Here is a 14,994-nt window from a genome sequence, read left to right as displayed (position 1 = left end):
ATGAGGAGGTGGAAACTCAGCTCCTCGCACAGATGGAAAGGGCTGCAAGGGCTGGGACAGTGATAATAATGGGGGATGGTAACTACCCGGAAAGTGACTGGAGTAATGGTACTGCAGGAACAGGTAGCCTCCCTAGCGGTCTGATTATGTCCATATTTCTGTGCCCAAAGCGGTACATTTTTTTGCATGGAAATATGTCTTTTTTTATTGTAGGCCTGTACAGGTAATTTTTAGGAATAACTCACTGAAATCTGTCCGAACAAGAGTCTAATAAACATCCCGGGTATGTTAAAATTTGAAACACGAAATCATAAATTATAATTTAATAAATAATCATAAAAAATAATAATATAATAATAATAAATTTAATTCAATAATATAATCAAACCAAAAACACTGAAATGTGAAATAGAGCGCCAAGTTCGCACATCGCTAAGCTCAGTTGCAGAATCGTTTTCAGTGTCTGATGAGGAATTTCCCCCACCAATCATTATCACTCAATTCTGCAAGTGGTTCTGATTTACTATTGCTGTTCTCTAGCCGGTCTAAAACCGTGTCTGACCTAAAGGGACGCTTTTTGGACGCCATGGACGTTTCTCAGTTTCCAGGCAGAAAGAACAGTAAAGATGCAGGCAGGGCGCCGGACAAAGCACTCGGGACAAAATGTATGTGAAATGGTTTGATACAGGAATGTTATACTATGTGATTTTAGTGAATGTGACTTTTAAAATTTTAAAATTTCCCACCAGTTCCGTCCCCCGTACGTCCCGACGTTGCAGGGAACAGAACCCGGAAGACAGATGCCGGCATCCGCCGGAGGACATTATAGGGGACACTGCAGGAGGGACATCTCGGGAGCGCAGGACAAGGTAAGTGAAGAAGAGATCCTGGAGCAGCGCTGCAGTGTATTCCCGAGTGTAGCTCGGGGTTACCGCTTGTGGTGCTGAAACTTTACCCCGAGCTACACTCGGGAATACCGCCAGGGGGGTTAAAGGGCACAAACTTATAAACCTACTACAGGAAGATTTTATGGTACAGTTCATAGAGGCCCCAGTAGGAATGATGCTCTTCTGGATCTGGTAATGTCAAACCTGTCACGGATCCACGATCGCCGCAACTAACAGTAATACGTCACGCCCACAACGTCAGACCCCAGACCTTCTCACCAAACTCGTGACCGAAGGACCGGCCGATCTAAAACCACGGTGTGACGCACGTAACAAGGCCCCATTTAGGGTGCAGGCACCGATTGTAGCCCATTAGCTGGACAATCGCTGTGCAGGGTGCAGCTGGGTGGGGCCTTGTTACGCGCGTCACACCGTGGTTTTAGATCGGCCGGTCCTTCGGTCACGTGTTTGGTGAGAAGGTCTGGGGTCTGACGCCGTGGGCGTGACGTATTACTGTTAGTCGCGGGACCGGCCGATCTAAAACCTAAAATGGGCTACAATCTGTGCCTGCAGCCTGAATGCGCTTTTTACTGGGTCAGGTTAATTACACCACTAACCCTTCACACTGCCACCACCGTCTTGAAATGTATAGAGAAGACGGACTCTGTCAGAAATACACTATAATGATTGAAAAGTCACCTGTCCAATATGGTCAATTGGGCAAGGGAGTAAACAAACACAGTAGCGTCTCTTCAAAAGGCAGGAATTCGTGAATTGCAAGTAAGCGCTTAGAAACAGTTTAACACTTTCAGAAAGAAAGATTTATTACTAAAAGAGTCAAACAGGTGCAATAAAATATTTACAAAGAGATGTCACAAAAATATATATATATATGTATATAAAGATACAGCAAAGAGGTAATGGGAAAGAAGTTACAAGGGTAAGTTACTTGCCAATTTAAGCCTTGGTTTGCAGATTCAAGTGGCAGAGCAGGGTGATTCGTGATCTCCTTTTGTTGCGATGTTCAGCTGAGGAGATCTGTTTTAATCTTAAACTAACTTGTCTCTTCTTAAAAGTCCCTCTCAAAGGGGAGGGGGGCTCTTACTACACGTTTTGGGAGTGGCCAGTGGGAAACTCAGTTAAAACTAACAGCGTCATAATCCATGACATGAAACACACAGTTGACCTGAGGAATGTAGAGAAGCTATTATCTATTTTATGATGTGGGGGCTTACACAGTTTTGGGGTCAGTGCTTCCCAATTCTCTGAGAAATGCTGCCTTATCAGACGTAGGTGAGAAAGGTTACATGTTTCCCCAGACAACTGGCACCAAACCTGGTTGACCCACACCATCTGTCAGGAGATAACGTTTGCCTCTCAGGACTGCAGGGGGGGGGTAGGAAATGAGGCTGAGGAATGAGAAATATCTCGAATAAAAAGAGAAAAAATGGAAAAGGAGAACTCTGCTCCCACTCTGATCAGCTAGTTCGCTACAAAACCATGCAAAGCTTATTACAAATGTACATATAAAAGAACATCTGGGTGGCAGTGACCATAAAATGATTTGTTGCAGTATGACCACAATTAAACAATCTTAATGAGCATAGGTTCCCACTTGCAATGGAAAGATAAATAAAGTGACAGTAGTGCAGACATACATTCACAAGGTGACTAGGTGAACTGCCCCCGCTGTGTGCACCAACCACCCGTGTCCTGAACTGTCCCCGCTGTGTGCACCGACCACCCGTGTTCTGAACTGCCCCCGCTGTGTGCAACGACCACCCGTGTTTTGAACTGTCCCCGCTGTATGCACCAACCACCCGTGTTCTGAACTGTCCCCGCTGTGTGCACCGACCAAGTGTTCTGAACTGTCCCCGCTGTGTGCACCGACCGCCCATGTTCTGAACTGTCCCCGCTGTGTGCACCGACCAAGTGTTCTGAACTGTCCCCGCTGTGTGCACCGACCACCCATGTTCTGAACTGTCCCCGCTGTGTACACCGACCACCCGTGTTCTGAACTGTCCCCGCTGTGTGCACCGACCACCCATGTTCTGAACTGTCCCTGCTGTGTGCACCGACCACCAGTGTTCTGAACTGTCCCTACTGTGTGCACCGACCACCCGTATTCTGAACTGTCCCTGCTGTGTGCACCGACCACCCGTATTCTGAACTGTCCCCGCTGTGTGCACCGACCACCCGTGTTTTGAACTGTCCCTGCTGTGTGCACCGACCACCCGTGTTTTGAACTGTCCCTGCTGTGTGCACCGACCACCCGTGTCCTGAGCTGTCTCTGTTGTGCGCAAAGACCACCTGGGTTATGTACTGCCCTACTACACGCCTAGACTACCCTTACTTGAACCTCCCCATGGCGTGCCCGGAGTATAGCTACCTGTGATGCCCCTGAGTGCTTGAGCCATCGCTACCCGTTGAGTCCCCGTGAACCCGATGTCCCTAGAAAGCTGGGTGGGAGCTGTGCTGAGGCCAGACTCCACAGCTAGAGTCTCGTTGAGTCCCCGAGACCCCTGCCCAGGGGTAGGTTGCCCGCCTGTTGCCCCTGTTGAGTCTCCAATCCACTGTCCAGTCACGGAGGGAGCTCGGCTGAGGCCCCAAGCCTAGGGGGGAGATTGCCTGCCTGTTGCCCAAGACCCCTGCCCAGGGGTAGGTTGCCCGCCTGTTGCCCGAGACTCCAATCCGCTGTCCAGTCACGGAGGGAGCTTGGCTGAGGCCCCAAGCCTAGGGGGGAGATTGCCTGCCTGTTGCAAAAGACCCCAGCCCAGGGATAGGTTGCCCGCCTGTTGCCCGAGACTCCAATCCGCTGTGCAGTCACGGAGGGAGCTTGGCTGAGGCCCCAAGCCCAGGGGTAGGTTGCCTGCCTGTCGCCGAAGACCCCCCGTGCCTCGAATCATCCCTAGTTTGCACACACATCACCCTCCCTGCCATTTCCCCATTGAGTGTCTGTCATTTTGTTGTTTCACTAAAACTTTGTGTGTTCCCCATCTTCTCCGTGTGCTCTGTCCTGCCTATGCCTCCGTTACAGGGGCCAAAAAGGGGTCAAAATCTTTCCCAAGTAATTATAGACCTTTTAGTGTAACTTCTATAGTTGGGAAGATACTGGAGAGTTTAAGAAAAGACCACAGAGAGGAGTTCTTGCTGGAAACAATATTTTAAACAACAGACAGCATGGATTCATGAAAGACAGAAGTTGTCAAACAAATCTGATTTCTATTTATGAGGAGGGGAGCAAAACCTTGGACAGAGGGGTGGCTGTGGATGTGATATACTTGAACAGAGGGGTGGCTGTGGACTTGGTATAATTGGACAGAGGGGTGGTGGTGGACGTAGTATACTTGGACAGAGGGGTGGTGGTGGACGTAGTATACTTGGACAGAGGGGTGGTGGTGGACGTAGTATACTTGGACAGAGGGGTGGTGGTGGACGTGGTATGCTTGGACAGAAGGGTGATGGTGGATGTCGTATGCTTGGACAGAGGGGTGGTGGTGGACGTAGTATACTTGGACAGAGGGGTGGTGGTGGACACGGTATACTTGGACAGAAGGGTGATGGTGGATGTGGTATGCTTGGACAGAGGGGTGGCGGTGGACGTGGTATACTTGAACAGAGGGGTGGTGGTGGATGTGGTATACTTGGACAGAGGGGTGATAGTGGGCGTGGTATGCTTGGACAGAGGGGTGGTGGTGGACGTGGTATACTTGCACAGAGGGGTGGCGGTGGACATGGTATATTTGGACAGAGGGGTGATGGTGGATGTGGTATACTTGGACAGAGGGGTGATGGTGGACGTGGTATACTTGGATTTTGCAAAAGCGTGTGACACAGTTCCCCACACACGGCTAATGTGTAAGGTAAAGTCTACAGGCTGGAAAAATCTGAATGTAAATGGATAGAAAACTGGCTACAAGATGGTATTCAGAGAGTAGTGGTTAATGATTCATACTCTGAATGGTCTAGGGTTGTCAGTAGGGAACCCCAAGGTTCAGTGTTATTAGTGGTGTACCCCAGAGTTCAGTGTTATTAGTGGGGTACCCCAGGGTACAGGGTTGGAACCCTTACTTTTTAATATATTTATAAACGTTATCGGGTCTGAGATTATAAATCCCATCTCAGTCTTTGCAGATGACGCCAAGCTGTGCCGGGGAATAACGTCCTTACAGGATGTCTCCAACTTACAAGCCTACCTCAATGCTCTGTGTAATTGGGGGACTATGGGGCCAGTGAGGTCTAATGTTGATAAATGTAAGGTTCTGCACTTGGGGGCTCAGAATATGCATGCATCATACATACTAGGGGGGTACAACTGAGGGGTCAATGGTGGAGAAAGATCTGGGTGGGAGTCAATGGTGGAGAAGGATCTGAGGGAATCAATGGTGGAGAAGGATCTGAGGGAATCAATGGTGGAGAAGAATCTGGGAGTTCTGATAGACCACAAGCTTAATAATGGCAGCAATGCAAAGCTGCAATTCTATTCCGGGAAGGTCCCTGTGCCACCTGGGGAAGAGGAGTATGAAACCTGGATGGAACTGGCTATGCAAGCACTAGAAGAATGGAATGTTCCAGAGGCTCAAAAGAAACAGCGAATTACTGAGAGTTTGAAAGGTATTGCAGCAGAAGCCATTAGAAATCTGAAATTCAGTCAAGAGTCCTGTACAGCTTATGATTATCTTTGCATGTTGCAAGATGAATTTGGACCCACAGAGAAAGCTACGTAGTTAATCTACCTGTTTGAACATTCATTTCAGCGGGAAGATGAACAGTTGTCTGAGTATATTTGACGACTAAATAAAATGCTGTATCAGATTGTACTGAAGAAAGGAATAGAGCCTACAGATATAGACCAAGTCAGAATGAAATAGATCCTGAGAGGCGCACTGAGTTTGGACCCTATCTGGATTAATTTGAAGACTTTAGAAGGAGGTACTTCACTGAGATACCCTGAGCTTATCAAGAAGGTATGGGAGGAAGAGGCCATCTTGGAGGAGAAAAAGAAAGGATCAGGATCTACACTGATTACAGAGGTCTGAACGGTCAACGTGTCCAATGACAGTTCAGAAATAGACCTTTTGAAGACTCAGATGTCACAGATGATGGAGTTGATGACATTACGGACCGCCAGGATTGCCACATCCAAGGGGGAAAAGGTATTGAAACCCACCCAGGCAGAGAGAACACAAAATGTTCCTACAAGAGAACACTCTCGTTCAGTGGTCTGTTACAATTGTGGAGGTGTTGGTCACTATCAGTGTGATTGTTCCAGCCCACCCAAGCCACAAGGAAATCACAAGACGGTGGGAAACTCCAGAGGGCCCTGATGAGGGAGCCAACTGGGTGCCCAATTAAGTCAATTAGCTCCAGTTTCCAAACTGTAACGAAGGGCAGGTGGGGCCCAAATCTTTGTATCAAGTCTCACCTAAAGCCTCAATTAGGCTGCCGAAGCTATTCTCCGATGGTCCCAAATCACAGGGGATCAGTGCACACCAAACTCAAAACCGTCAGTGTAGACAGCAATGGAAACACTCACAAAACAAAACAGGGGTTTAAGCCCAAACAGCCGAGCAAACCACACCAAAGCAGTCAGGCAGGTTCTCTGAGCAGCTGGTGGGCCCTTCTCCCATAGTGCCTATTCAGGTAGAGGGTGTATACACAAAAGCTCTCTTAGACTCTGGTGCCCAAATTACTTTACCGTAATTTCTATGATAGACACCTGCCCTTGTAGAAATTAGAAAATCTGGAGATCTGGGGTATAGGAACTAAGAAGCTCCCTTTCGACGGATTTCTCCCAGTCAGGCTTAAATTTGGCCCATCTGTCATAGGACAGCCAGTAACTTCTGTCACATTGGCCATTGTATGTCCTCGCCCTCCAGGGGCAACTCGGAGTTCCATGATTGTGGGGATGAACACTGACTTAGTTCGACGGTTACTCACTCCTCATGTCTCAGAGAGAGTGAGACTGCAGCTGAAAGTGTACATCTTGTATTGCTCTCGGTGTACCAGAGGTTGATTCAGGAACAGAAGGCTCCAGCTGAAGGAGTGGGTCTGTCTAGAGCCCCCCTGCTACCGTTTGATGAAAAGGACTGTTGGTGACATGAATCTGATTGATGTACTGTTGTATCTAGATGACAAAATTGTCTTAGGATGTACTATGGAAGAGCATGAGGAGCATCTGGAGAAGGTCCTAAGATGAATCTATGAAGAGGGGTTGAAGCTGTCTCTTGAGAAGTGCCAGTTTTACCAGCCATCAATCACCTACCTCGGGCATGTTGTCTCAGCCGATGGAGTAGCAACTGACCCCAAGAAATTGGAAGCCGTCACCACATGGCACAGGCCCCAAAATGTGCAAGAGTTGAGGTCATTTCTGGGGTTCTGCTCTTACTACAGGAGGTTTGTGGAAGGATTCGCCAAGATAGCCAGACCTTTCCCTGGACTTCTGCAGGCTGGTGAAGATGATAGGGAGCAAGAGGCCTCAGAGGGAGTCAAGCAAGCTAACGGAGCGAGAAAGTCTCGAGAGTCCATAGAGGGAGAGTGGTCTGATCAATGCAAACAAGCATTCCTTCAATTGAAGTGGAGCTTGACTAATTCCCCAGTCTTAGCCTACACTGACCCCAGCAAGCCCTATGAGCTCCATGTTGATGCCAGCAGATATGGACTGGGTGGTGTGTTGTATCAAGAATGTCATGGATGTTTGAGACCTGTCGCTTATGTTAGTCAAAGCCTTACTCCATCTGAAACTACCCTACCCACAAGTTGGGAGTTCTTTGCATTGAAATGGACTGTCATGGACAAGTTGAAAGAATACCTGTATGGTGCAGAATTTGAGGTCAAGACAGTTAACAACCTGCTCACATATGTCCTTACCACAGCTAAACGGGATTCTACAGGATATCGATGGTTGGCAGCACTTTCCAGTTTCCTTTTCAGCTTAAAGTACCAACCTGGAGTTGAAAATAGAGATGCTGATGCTCTGTCAAGAAGACCCCATGACCCGGGAGCTTGTAAGGAAGAGTGGACTTGACTGACGACAGAAGGCATTCAGGCTTTGTGTCAAGGGATTGAGTACCAAGGCAGAGAAGCAACGGGGGTTGAAACCCTTGGAGCAACCACTGTTGGAGTCCCAAGGCTCTACTGTGACCTAACCCAAGCGTGGGATGAAGGATTGCACGCCTTTCCAAGAAAGACTTGAGGAAGGAGCAAACAGAGGATCCTCTTTGTTGCCTGACTTTGAAACCTTTGGAGAGTGGTCACCCAGAACTTTTGCAAGCAGCAAACTCCCCAAAGAAGGCTCAATTGGTTCACAAGGAGTGAAATCGAGTGCAGTTGTCAGACGGGGTGGTCTACCAAAGAGGCCCCTTGGATGACACAGAAGAGTCTAGGCAACTGTTCCTCATAGAAAAGCATAGAGGGACAGTGCTGAATGCATTACATGATGAGCATGGGCATTTGGGATCTGATAGAACATTCAAGTTAGTTAGGGATCGCTTCTACAGGCCATGTATGCAAGCTGAAATTGAAAGTTACTGTCACTCCTGCCTTTGCTGCATCCAGAGGAAGACTTTGCTCACCAGAGCTGCCCCAATGGGCCACCTACAAAGTCAAGGCCCTATGGACCTGGTGTGCATTGATTTCTTGTGTTTGGAACCCGACACGAGTGGTCAAGGGAACATATTGGTAGTGACTGACCATTTCACCCACTATGACCAGGCCTATCCAGCAAGGGATCAGCGAGCTGTTACAGTCGCCAAAGTGTTAGTGGAGAAATTCTTTGTTCACTATGGGCTGCCCCAGAGAATTTATTCCAATCAAGGAAAAGACTTTGAAAGCAGACTCATTAAATAGCTATTCGATCTCTTGGGCATTAAGAAATCAAGAACAACACCTTACCACCCTGCAGGGGATCCTCAACCATAGAGATTTAATCATACCCTCCTTGACATGCTTAGAACCCTCCAATATGACAGAAAACAGCACTGGAGTACACATATCTCTGCAGTGGTCCATGCCTATAACAGTAATGAAAATGATGCAACAGGTTACTCACCATATAGACTTATGTTTGGAAGAGAAGCTCGTCTGCCAGTAGACTTGGCGTTCGGAATCTCGATAGACAGAACTTCAGCTACATCCCACAGGGGTTATGTGGATAGGCTCAGAAAGAACCTGAAGACAGCCTATGAAAAGGCACAGGAAGCTTCTGATAACAGAGGTCAGTGGAACAGGAAGAATTATGACCGAAAAGTTTGGATCCACGATTTACAGCCAGGTGAAAAGGTGTTGCTATGGAATCTGGGCCCCTCTGGAAAGCATACGTTAGCTGATCAGTGGAGTTCTCAACAATAGGTCATTTGCAGGCAGCTCTCTGGCCTGCCTGTATACCAAATCCGGCCTGATGGCAAGACAGGGCTCTTAAAGACCTGGCATCAAAACCACCTACTGCCCCTGAGGGAAGCTGTCAGAATACCTGCGAGAACTTCATCACCCAAACCATTTTCTTCCAGGTGAGTTCCCATCACCAGGTCTCAATCTCTACCATCAGATGAGGCTGCAATTGGAGGAGATGATAGTGATGATGATTTGGAGGATGGATGGTTGTGGCCATCTGAGTCCATAGATGCCACTCCATCCACGTCCACTGCTAACCAGAACTCAGGAATGCTTCGGCTCGATGCACCTGAATTCATACCTCGGGAACCGGAAAACACAGAGCTAGTAGAGGAAGACTATCCATTAGTCTCTGAACTGGATGAGGAACTTCTGGATGAGAATGCCTCTCAACCTAAAGGAGGATTTTCTGAAGAAAGCCACCTTAGACCTGATGAAGAACCCTGTGAATAGACACACCTTGAGCCCAAAGAACAGAGAGTTAAGAGAACAGTGAGACTTCCACTCAGAATAATAAGTGACACCCCTGGAACCAGCTCAGAAGAAACCCCTATTTCTCCAGAAGAAGAAAGAATTGAGTCCACTCAACCTGTACTTCAACTAGAAGATGATTCTGCAGATGAAGGTCTCTCATGGCTTCTAGAATCAAGGTCTAAGCGACCGGTGCGACCTCCTCAGAGATTCACTTATGACTTATCCGGTAATAGCATAGAAGAAGCTGTAACTACTGTGCGAAGATCACCTGAGGTGTCCACCCTGTCCATAGACGTATCAAAGGACTTGAGTCCTCCCCAGGCCATCAGCACACCTTGGTGGAATTTCCCCCTACCCACCTCAAGAGGTGATGCAAATTGAGTCTACCTTCTCAAAGAAAGGGTGTATAATTTGAAATGTCGTGTAATTTTTGCAAAACTGTTGAAATTTGTATATACAGAGTTATCCTTTGGAAGGACCCAAAGATTTAAGTGGGGGGAGAGTGTAGCGGAGCCATTGCTGTTTCCCTTTTAAAGAACTATTTCCCTTTTAATATTGCATGTTGTCAGAGAGGGTTTGATTGGCTCAGCTCTCAGCAGTACTGGAGTGTTTGTGGGAGTTGCAGTTTCATCACAGAGGCAGACAATGTAACTTTATACTGCACAGAACTACAAGACCAGGTTGCTTTGCAAGGAGGAAGGGGGTGGAGGAGAGCCACGTGGGCCTTTGCAGAGGACATGTGGAAGCTAGTCTGCAGCCCCTACTGTGAAGTACACTGACACTGTTTCCAGAACAGCAGAGGTTGCTAAGGACAACGGTTATCTACAGCAGCTGAAGCCAGCAACTGTGATCATTGGTACCAGTCACCCACGACGGCAGTTACCAACAGCAACGACATCTCCCACCGCAGAGAAAGGTCAGAGTGTTGGAAATCGCAGAGGAGGCGTGTGACCATCCCAGGTGAGGCACCTCAGAGATTGTGCAGCACCGACAATTGACAACAGCAAACACTAGTCAGAGAGAGAGAGAGCCCCAGTCATCATCCCTTCAAAGAGTTAACCCCTGGAGACTGTTCTTCTTAGATGTGATGAACAACTGCTAACCAGTGACATGTCAGTCCTTAAGAGCGCTCCACCGATTCACTAACACAGGCCTGTGCAACACATAGACTCACACAGTGTTACAATCCCACAGTACACAAGTGAATTTGGGACTGAGCCTAAAGAGACGTCAGTTTAGCTGGGGACATATTGCGCAGCGTTGGGCTCGGCGCAGGCGCAGTGTGCCGACTCGCACTGGTGTGCAGGCACTAGGTCCTGGCCGGCCGCGGCAACGGAGCTCGCGTATGCGCACTCGGGACCGCGGGTGCGCGCCTGGCACCAATGCCAGCGCAGGGCGCGGTATTTAAATCCTCCCTGTGCTGTCACTGGTTGCCGTATGGTCTTTCCTGTATTCTGTTCCTGAACCTGTGCTATTGTTGATTACTGCTGACCCGGATTGCTCTGACCTTGCTGATTTCTCCTGCCGTGACCCCTGGCTTGCCTGACCTCTCTCCTGGATGCCCCGTTGTGGATCTGATCTCTTGTTGCTGACCTGGCGTGTGACCCGACCATTCTCTGCCCGCTGCTTTGTACCGCACCGATCCCACGGCTACCGACTCGGCTCGTCTGACCACGCACTTGCTCATCCCTCCATCCGTCCACCTCGTCGGGGTATCCCTGCCTCTTCACATCAGGCTCTCACCCTGCGGGAACCTCTGGCGAGCTCCTCTACCACTGGTGGGTGTACTCAGGAGCCGCGACCTGGTCTCGGTTCACTCCAAGTCCATCCCCACCATCAGGGGCCCTGGTGAACAAGTGAACCGGGACTTAGACTCTGCACTCTGGGGAAACCTGACCAGTGGATTGCTAGGGGTGCCGTCAGGCGGTTCGTTACAGATCTATAGCTATACCGGTATATACGTATATACATGAATATTGTGTTTATTGATGTTATTGTGCCAATTCTAGAAGGTTTGTGCATTCAGTGCATTTAACTGCTATTTTCCAAGTTAATTTGCTGTCTGTTTGCAGAGTTTTACCTGTCTTATTAAACCTGTTATGAAACTTCCCACAAGGTGTACTGGTGTGCTGTGGATCCAATATATATATATATGGTTCATCACTGAAGTAAGTACAGAAGTGCTCGTTAATTCCAGCGGCTCCTTCAGGGGTGAGCGCTACACAGGTCTGGCAGGTAGTGGAATAGAAGAAATGGTGGGCAATCAGAGGCAGTGTTGGGTCCTGGGGCATGAATCCAGCATGCCTGACTCTTGCTATGCCTCTGCCTATGGACACAGTGGGGTATGCAATACAGGATAAGAATAACCATTTTTTTCTGAAACAGGTACATTGTTCTTAATGGGATCTTCTTATGATCTGTATCCCTTCATATAACTAATCCTATGAATACAAGTGTCACAGCCCAGCCTCGCCCTGTGTAGGAGAATGTGACACCTCCCAACTGCACTCTTCCCCGGTGTCAGAGACCTTCACTTTCATTTCTCTTTCTGCTGTCAGCGATGGCGTCTGCTGATCTGAGAGTCGAGGTGAAATGTTCCGTCTGTCTGAACATTTATACAGATCCTGTAAACCTGAGATGTGGACACAACTTCTGCCGGGTCTGTATTGATTGTGTTCTGGATACACAGGAGGGGTCTGGAGGATATTCCTGTCCTGAATGCAGAGAGAAGTTTCTGGATCGGCCTTCTCTGCAGAGGAACATAACACTGCGTAACATAGTGGAGAATTTCCTGTCTGCTCAGCCTGATCAGGAGGAGTCCGGGGTCTTCTGTACTCACTGTGTGGACTATCCTGTACCTGCTGTTAGATCCTGTCTGCTCTGTGAGGTTTCTCTGTGTGATAAACACCTGAGAGTCCACAAAAAGTCCCCAGAACACATCTTATGTGACCCCACCTTGTCCATGGAGAGCAGGAAATGCTCCGTCCATAAGAAGATCCTGGAGTATTACTGCACTGAGGATGAGACCTGTATCTGTGTGTCTTGTATGATTGGAGGACATAAAGGACATGAGATGGAGTCACTGGATGAGGCTTCTGAGAAGAAGAAGGAGACACTGAGGAAAGTTCTGCAGAAACTTCTGACAAAGAGAGAGGAGATGGAGGAAAGAGTCCAGAGTCTGCAGGAACACAGGAGGAAAGTAGAAGAAGGAGCAGCTGGTGACACCAAGAGATTCACTGCCCTGTTTAGAGATCTCAGGAGACGTCTGAAAGACCTGGAGAAGAGAGTCCTGAGGGAAATCTCCGGGAGGGCAGAGCGGGTCTCCATCTTCATCCGGGATCTGGAAATAAAGAAGGAGGAGCTGTCCAGGAAGATGCGTGACATTGAGGAGCTGTGTAACATGACGGATCCACTGACTGTCCTACAGGAATCAGACACAGGTGACTTGTGTGATACTGAGGATGGAGATAATGAGGACAGAGAGAGACATGAGGAACTCCTCCATGATGGAGGGGGGCTGGATGTGGCTGGGATATCACACACATTACACACATTATCTGATATAATAACAGAGGGAAATGTATCCTTCTATATACAGGGAGCTGAGGACATATTACTGGATGGAAACACAGCTCATAATAAGCTGAATATATCAGATGACAGGAAAACTGTATTCAGGTCACATAGAAACCAGAATCGTCCAGTAACACCAGACAGAATTCAGTATTATTATCAGGTATTGAGCAGTCGGAGTTTCTCCTCAGGGAGACATTACTGGGAAGTGGATGTCGGGGGGTCAGATAGATGGAGAGTCGGGATGTGTTGCCCCATTATAGGCAAAAGAGGATGGCAGTCACTGATTGGAAGGAATAAGAAGTCCTGGTGTTTGTACAGGAATGGTGATCATTATGTGGTGATACATGACAGTAAACAAATCCCCTTAACCCACAATCCCTCCAGTACCAGAGTCAGGAGAGATCTGGATTATGAGGCCGGGCGGATCTCCTTTTATGATCTGTGTGACCCGATCCGACACCTCCACACCTTCACCACCACCTTCACTGAGCCCCTCCATGCCGGGATATGGGTAGGGGGAGGTTGTATGAAGATCTGTGGGGGGAGAGGGGGAAAATCCATTTTTGGGGACACTTAAAGTAGTATTAAACCCAAGAGCAAACATTTATTATATTGCAGCTCACAAATTCTTAGATGTGACGGCTGCATTCATTTTCTTTTTTAGTCTTCTTTCTTGTATTTTCATCTGGTGATCTGGCCAGTAAGTCTGTTGTTTTTCAAGAATAAGCTCTTTTCCAGATGTATCAGTTTACAGGGGTGAAACAAACCATTTACCACCTCTGGTTCCTGTGCTCAGAGCGGAATTTACTCTTTCAATCAGAATGAACTTTGATGAATCCTTATGCTGTTGCCGTTAATAAATAGTTAGGAAGGTATATTATATTTACTCATTTAAAACTTTTTCATTAATTCTGTGGGTTCCTGATTCCTGGCCTAGCCCAAAATGATGTCATACATCCCAGGAGTCTTCAAGGGCAAGTTTTTCCATTAATATGGAGGAAGGGAGGAGGGGCCTTTCGCAGCTAAGCACGCCCTCCTGCCTTCGCCAACCTTGAACAGTGTACCGGCCTCTTGTGTCCATTGTACGGATTATCTCAGGTGTCAACTCAGTAAGGGCAGATGGATTCCAGGTGCTACATGAACCATCTGCCCTTTTTCAATATGGCCACTGCTAGAAATGCTAGTTGAGTGTTTTTCATAGTGATTTCTTGGGGATGGATGGGGGAGCTTGCTTTGAAATAAAAAAAAAAAGAGTGTTTTTGGTTTGTGGTGCCCAGATACAGCTAAGTTCTGCTTTAGGCTCCTTCAGGAGCAAAACACATTGGGTGAGATGTTTGTGCAAAATGGTTTTGTATCAATAAAGCTAAGTATGAGATGGGAATTTGGAGTGTGGCTTCTGCTTCCTTAGAATTTGTGGATATTCAGCTGGGATGAGCCCAAAGGTCCCCCCACCACTCCTACCTCCATCATTTAACCACATGCCGCCCAGCCACTGTAGAAATACGGCGGCAGGGCGGCACGGCGGCACGGCTGGGCAAAACCATGTTTTAAAACGTGTAGGGGGCACGCGCGAGGCGTGCCGCCGTCCTACCTGTCCCGCCGATCACAGCCGCGGATGTCAGTCGCCGGGTCACAGCCGGTCGTTACCGGCTATGTCCCGGCGATC

At 48.1% G+C, this 14,994-nt stretch overlaps 1 protein-coding gene across 1 annotated transcript; it reads left to right on the top strand.

Annotated features, from left to right (window-relative positions):
- The first annotated feature begins 12,312 nt into the window (after nt 1-12,312).
- Nucleotides 12,313-14,650, top strand: LOC149449303 (E3 ubiquitin/ISG15 ligase TRIM25-like). Its single transcript, XM_089693434.1, has one exon. It carries the CDS (start codon nt 12,313-12,315, stop codon nt 13,903-13,905), a length of 1,593 nt encoding a protein of 530 aa, XP_089549560.1. The 3' UTR covers nt 13,906-14,650.
- The last annotated feature ends 344 nt before the right edge of the window (nt 14,651-14,994 follow it).

The sequence above is a fragment of the Staurois parvus genome, unplaced genomic scaffold (assembly GCF_062004578.1).
Source record: "Staurois parvus isolate SC_StPar_1 unplaced genomic scaffold, SC_StPar_1.0 ptg000633l, whole genome shotgun sequence".
Lineage (NCBI taxonomy): Eukaryota > Metazoa > Chordata > Amphibia > Anura > Ranidae > Staurois > Staurois parvus.
The sequence above is the reverse complement of the archived record's forward strand: the minus strand, read 5'-3'. Positions and strand labels throughout refer to the sequence as shown.

Excerpts from the sequence above, each read along its gene's own strand:
- LOC149449303 (XM_089693434.1), top strand. The coding sequence starts at position 12,313 with ATGGCGTCTGCTGATCTGAGAGTCGAGGTGAAATGTTCCGTCTGTCTG.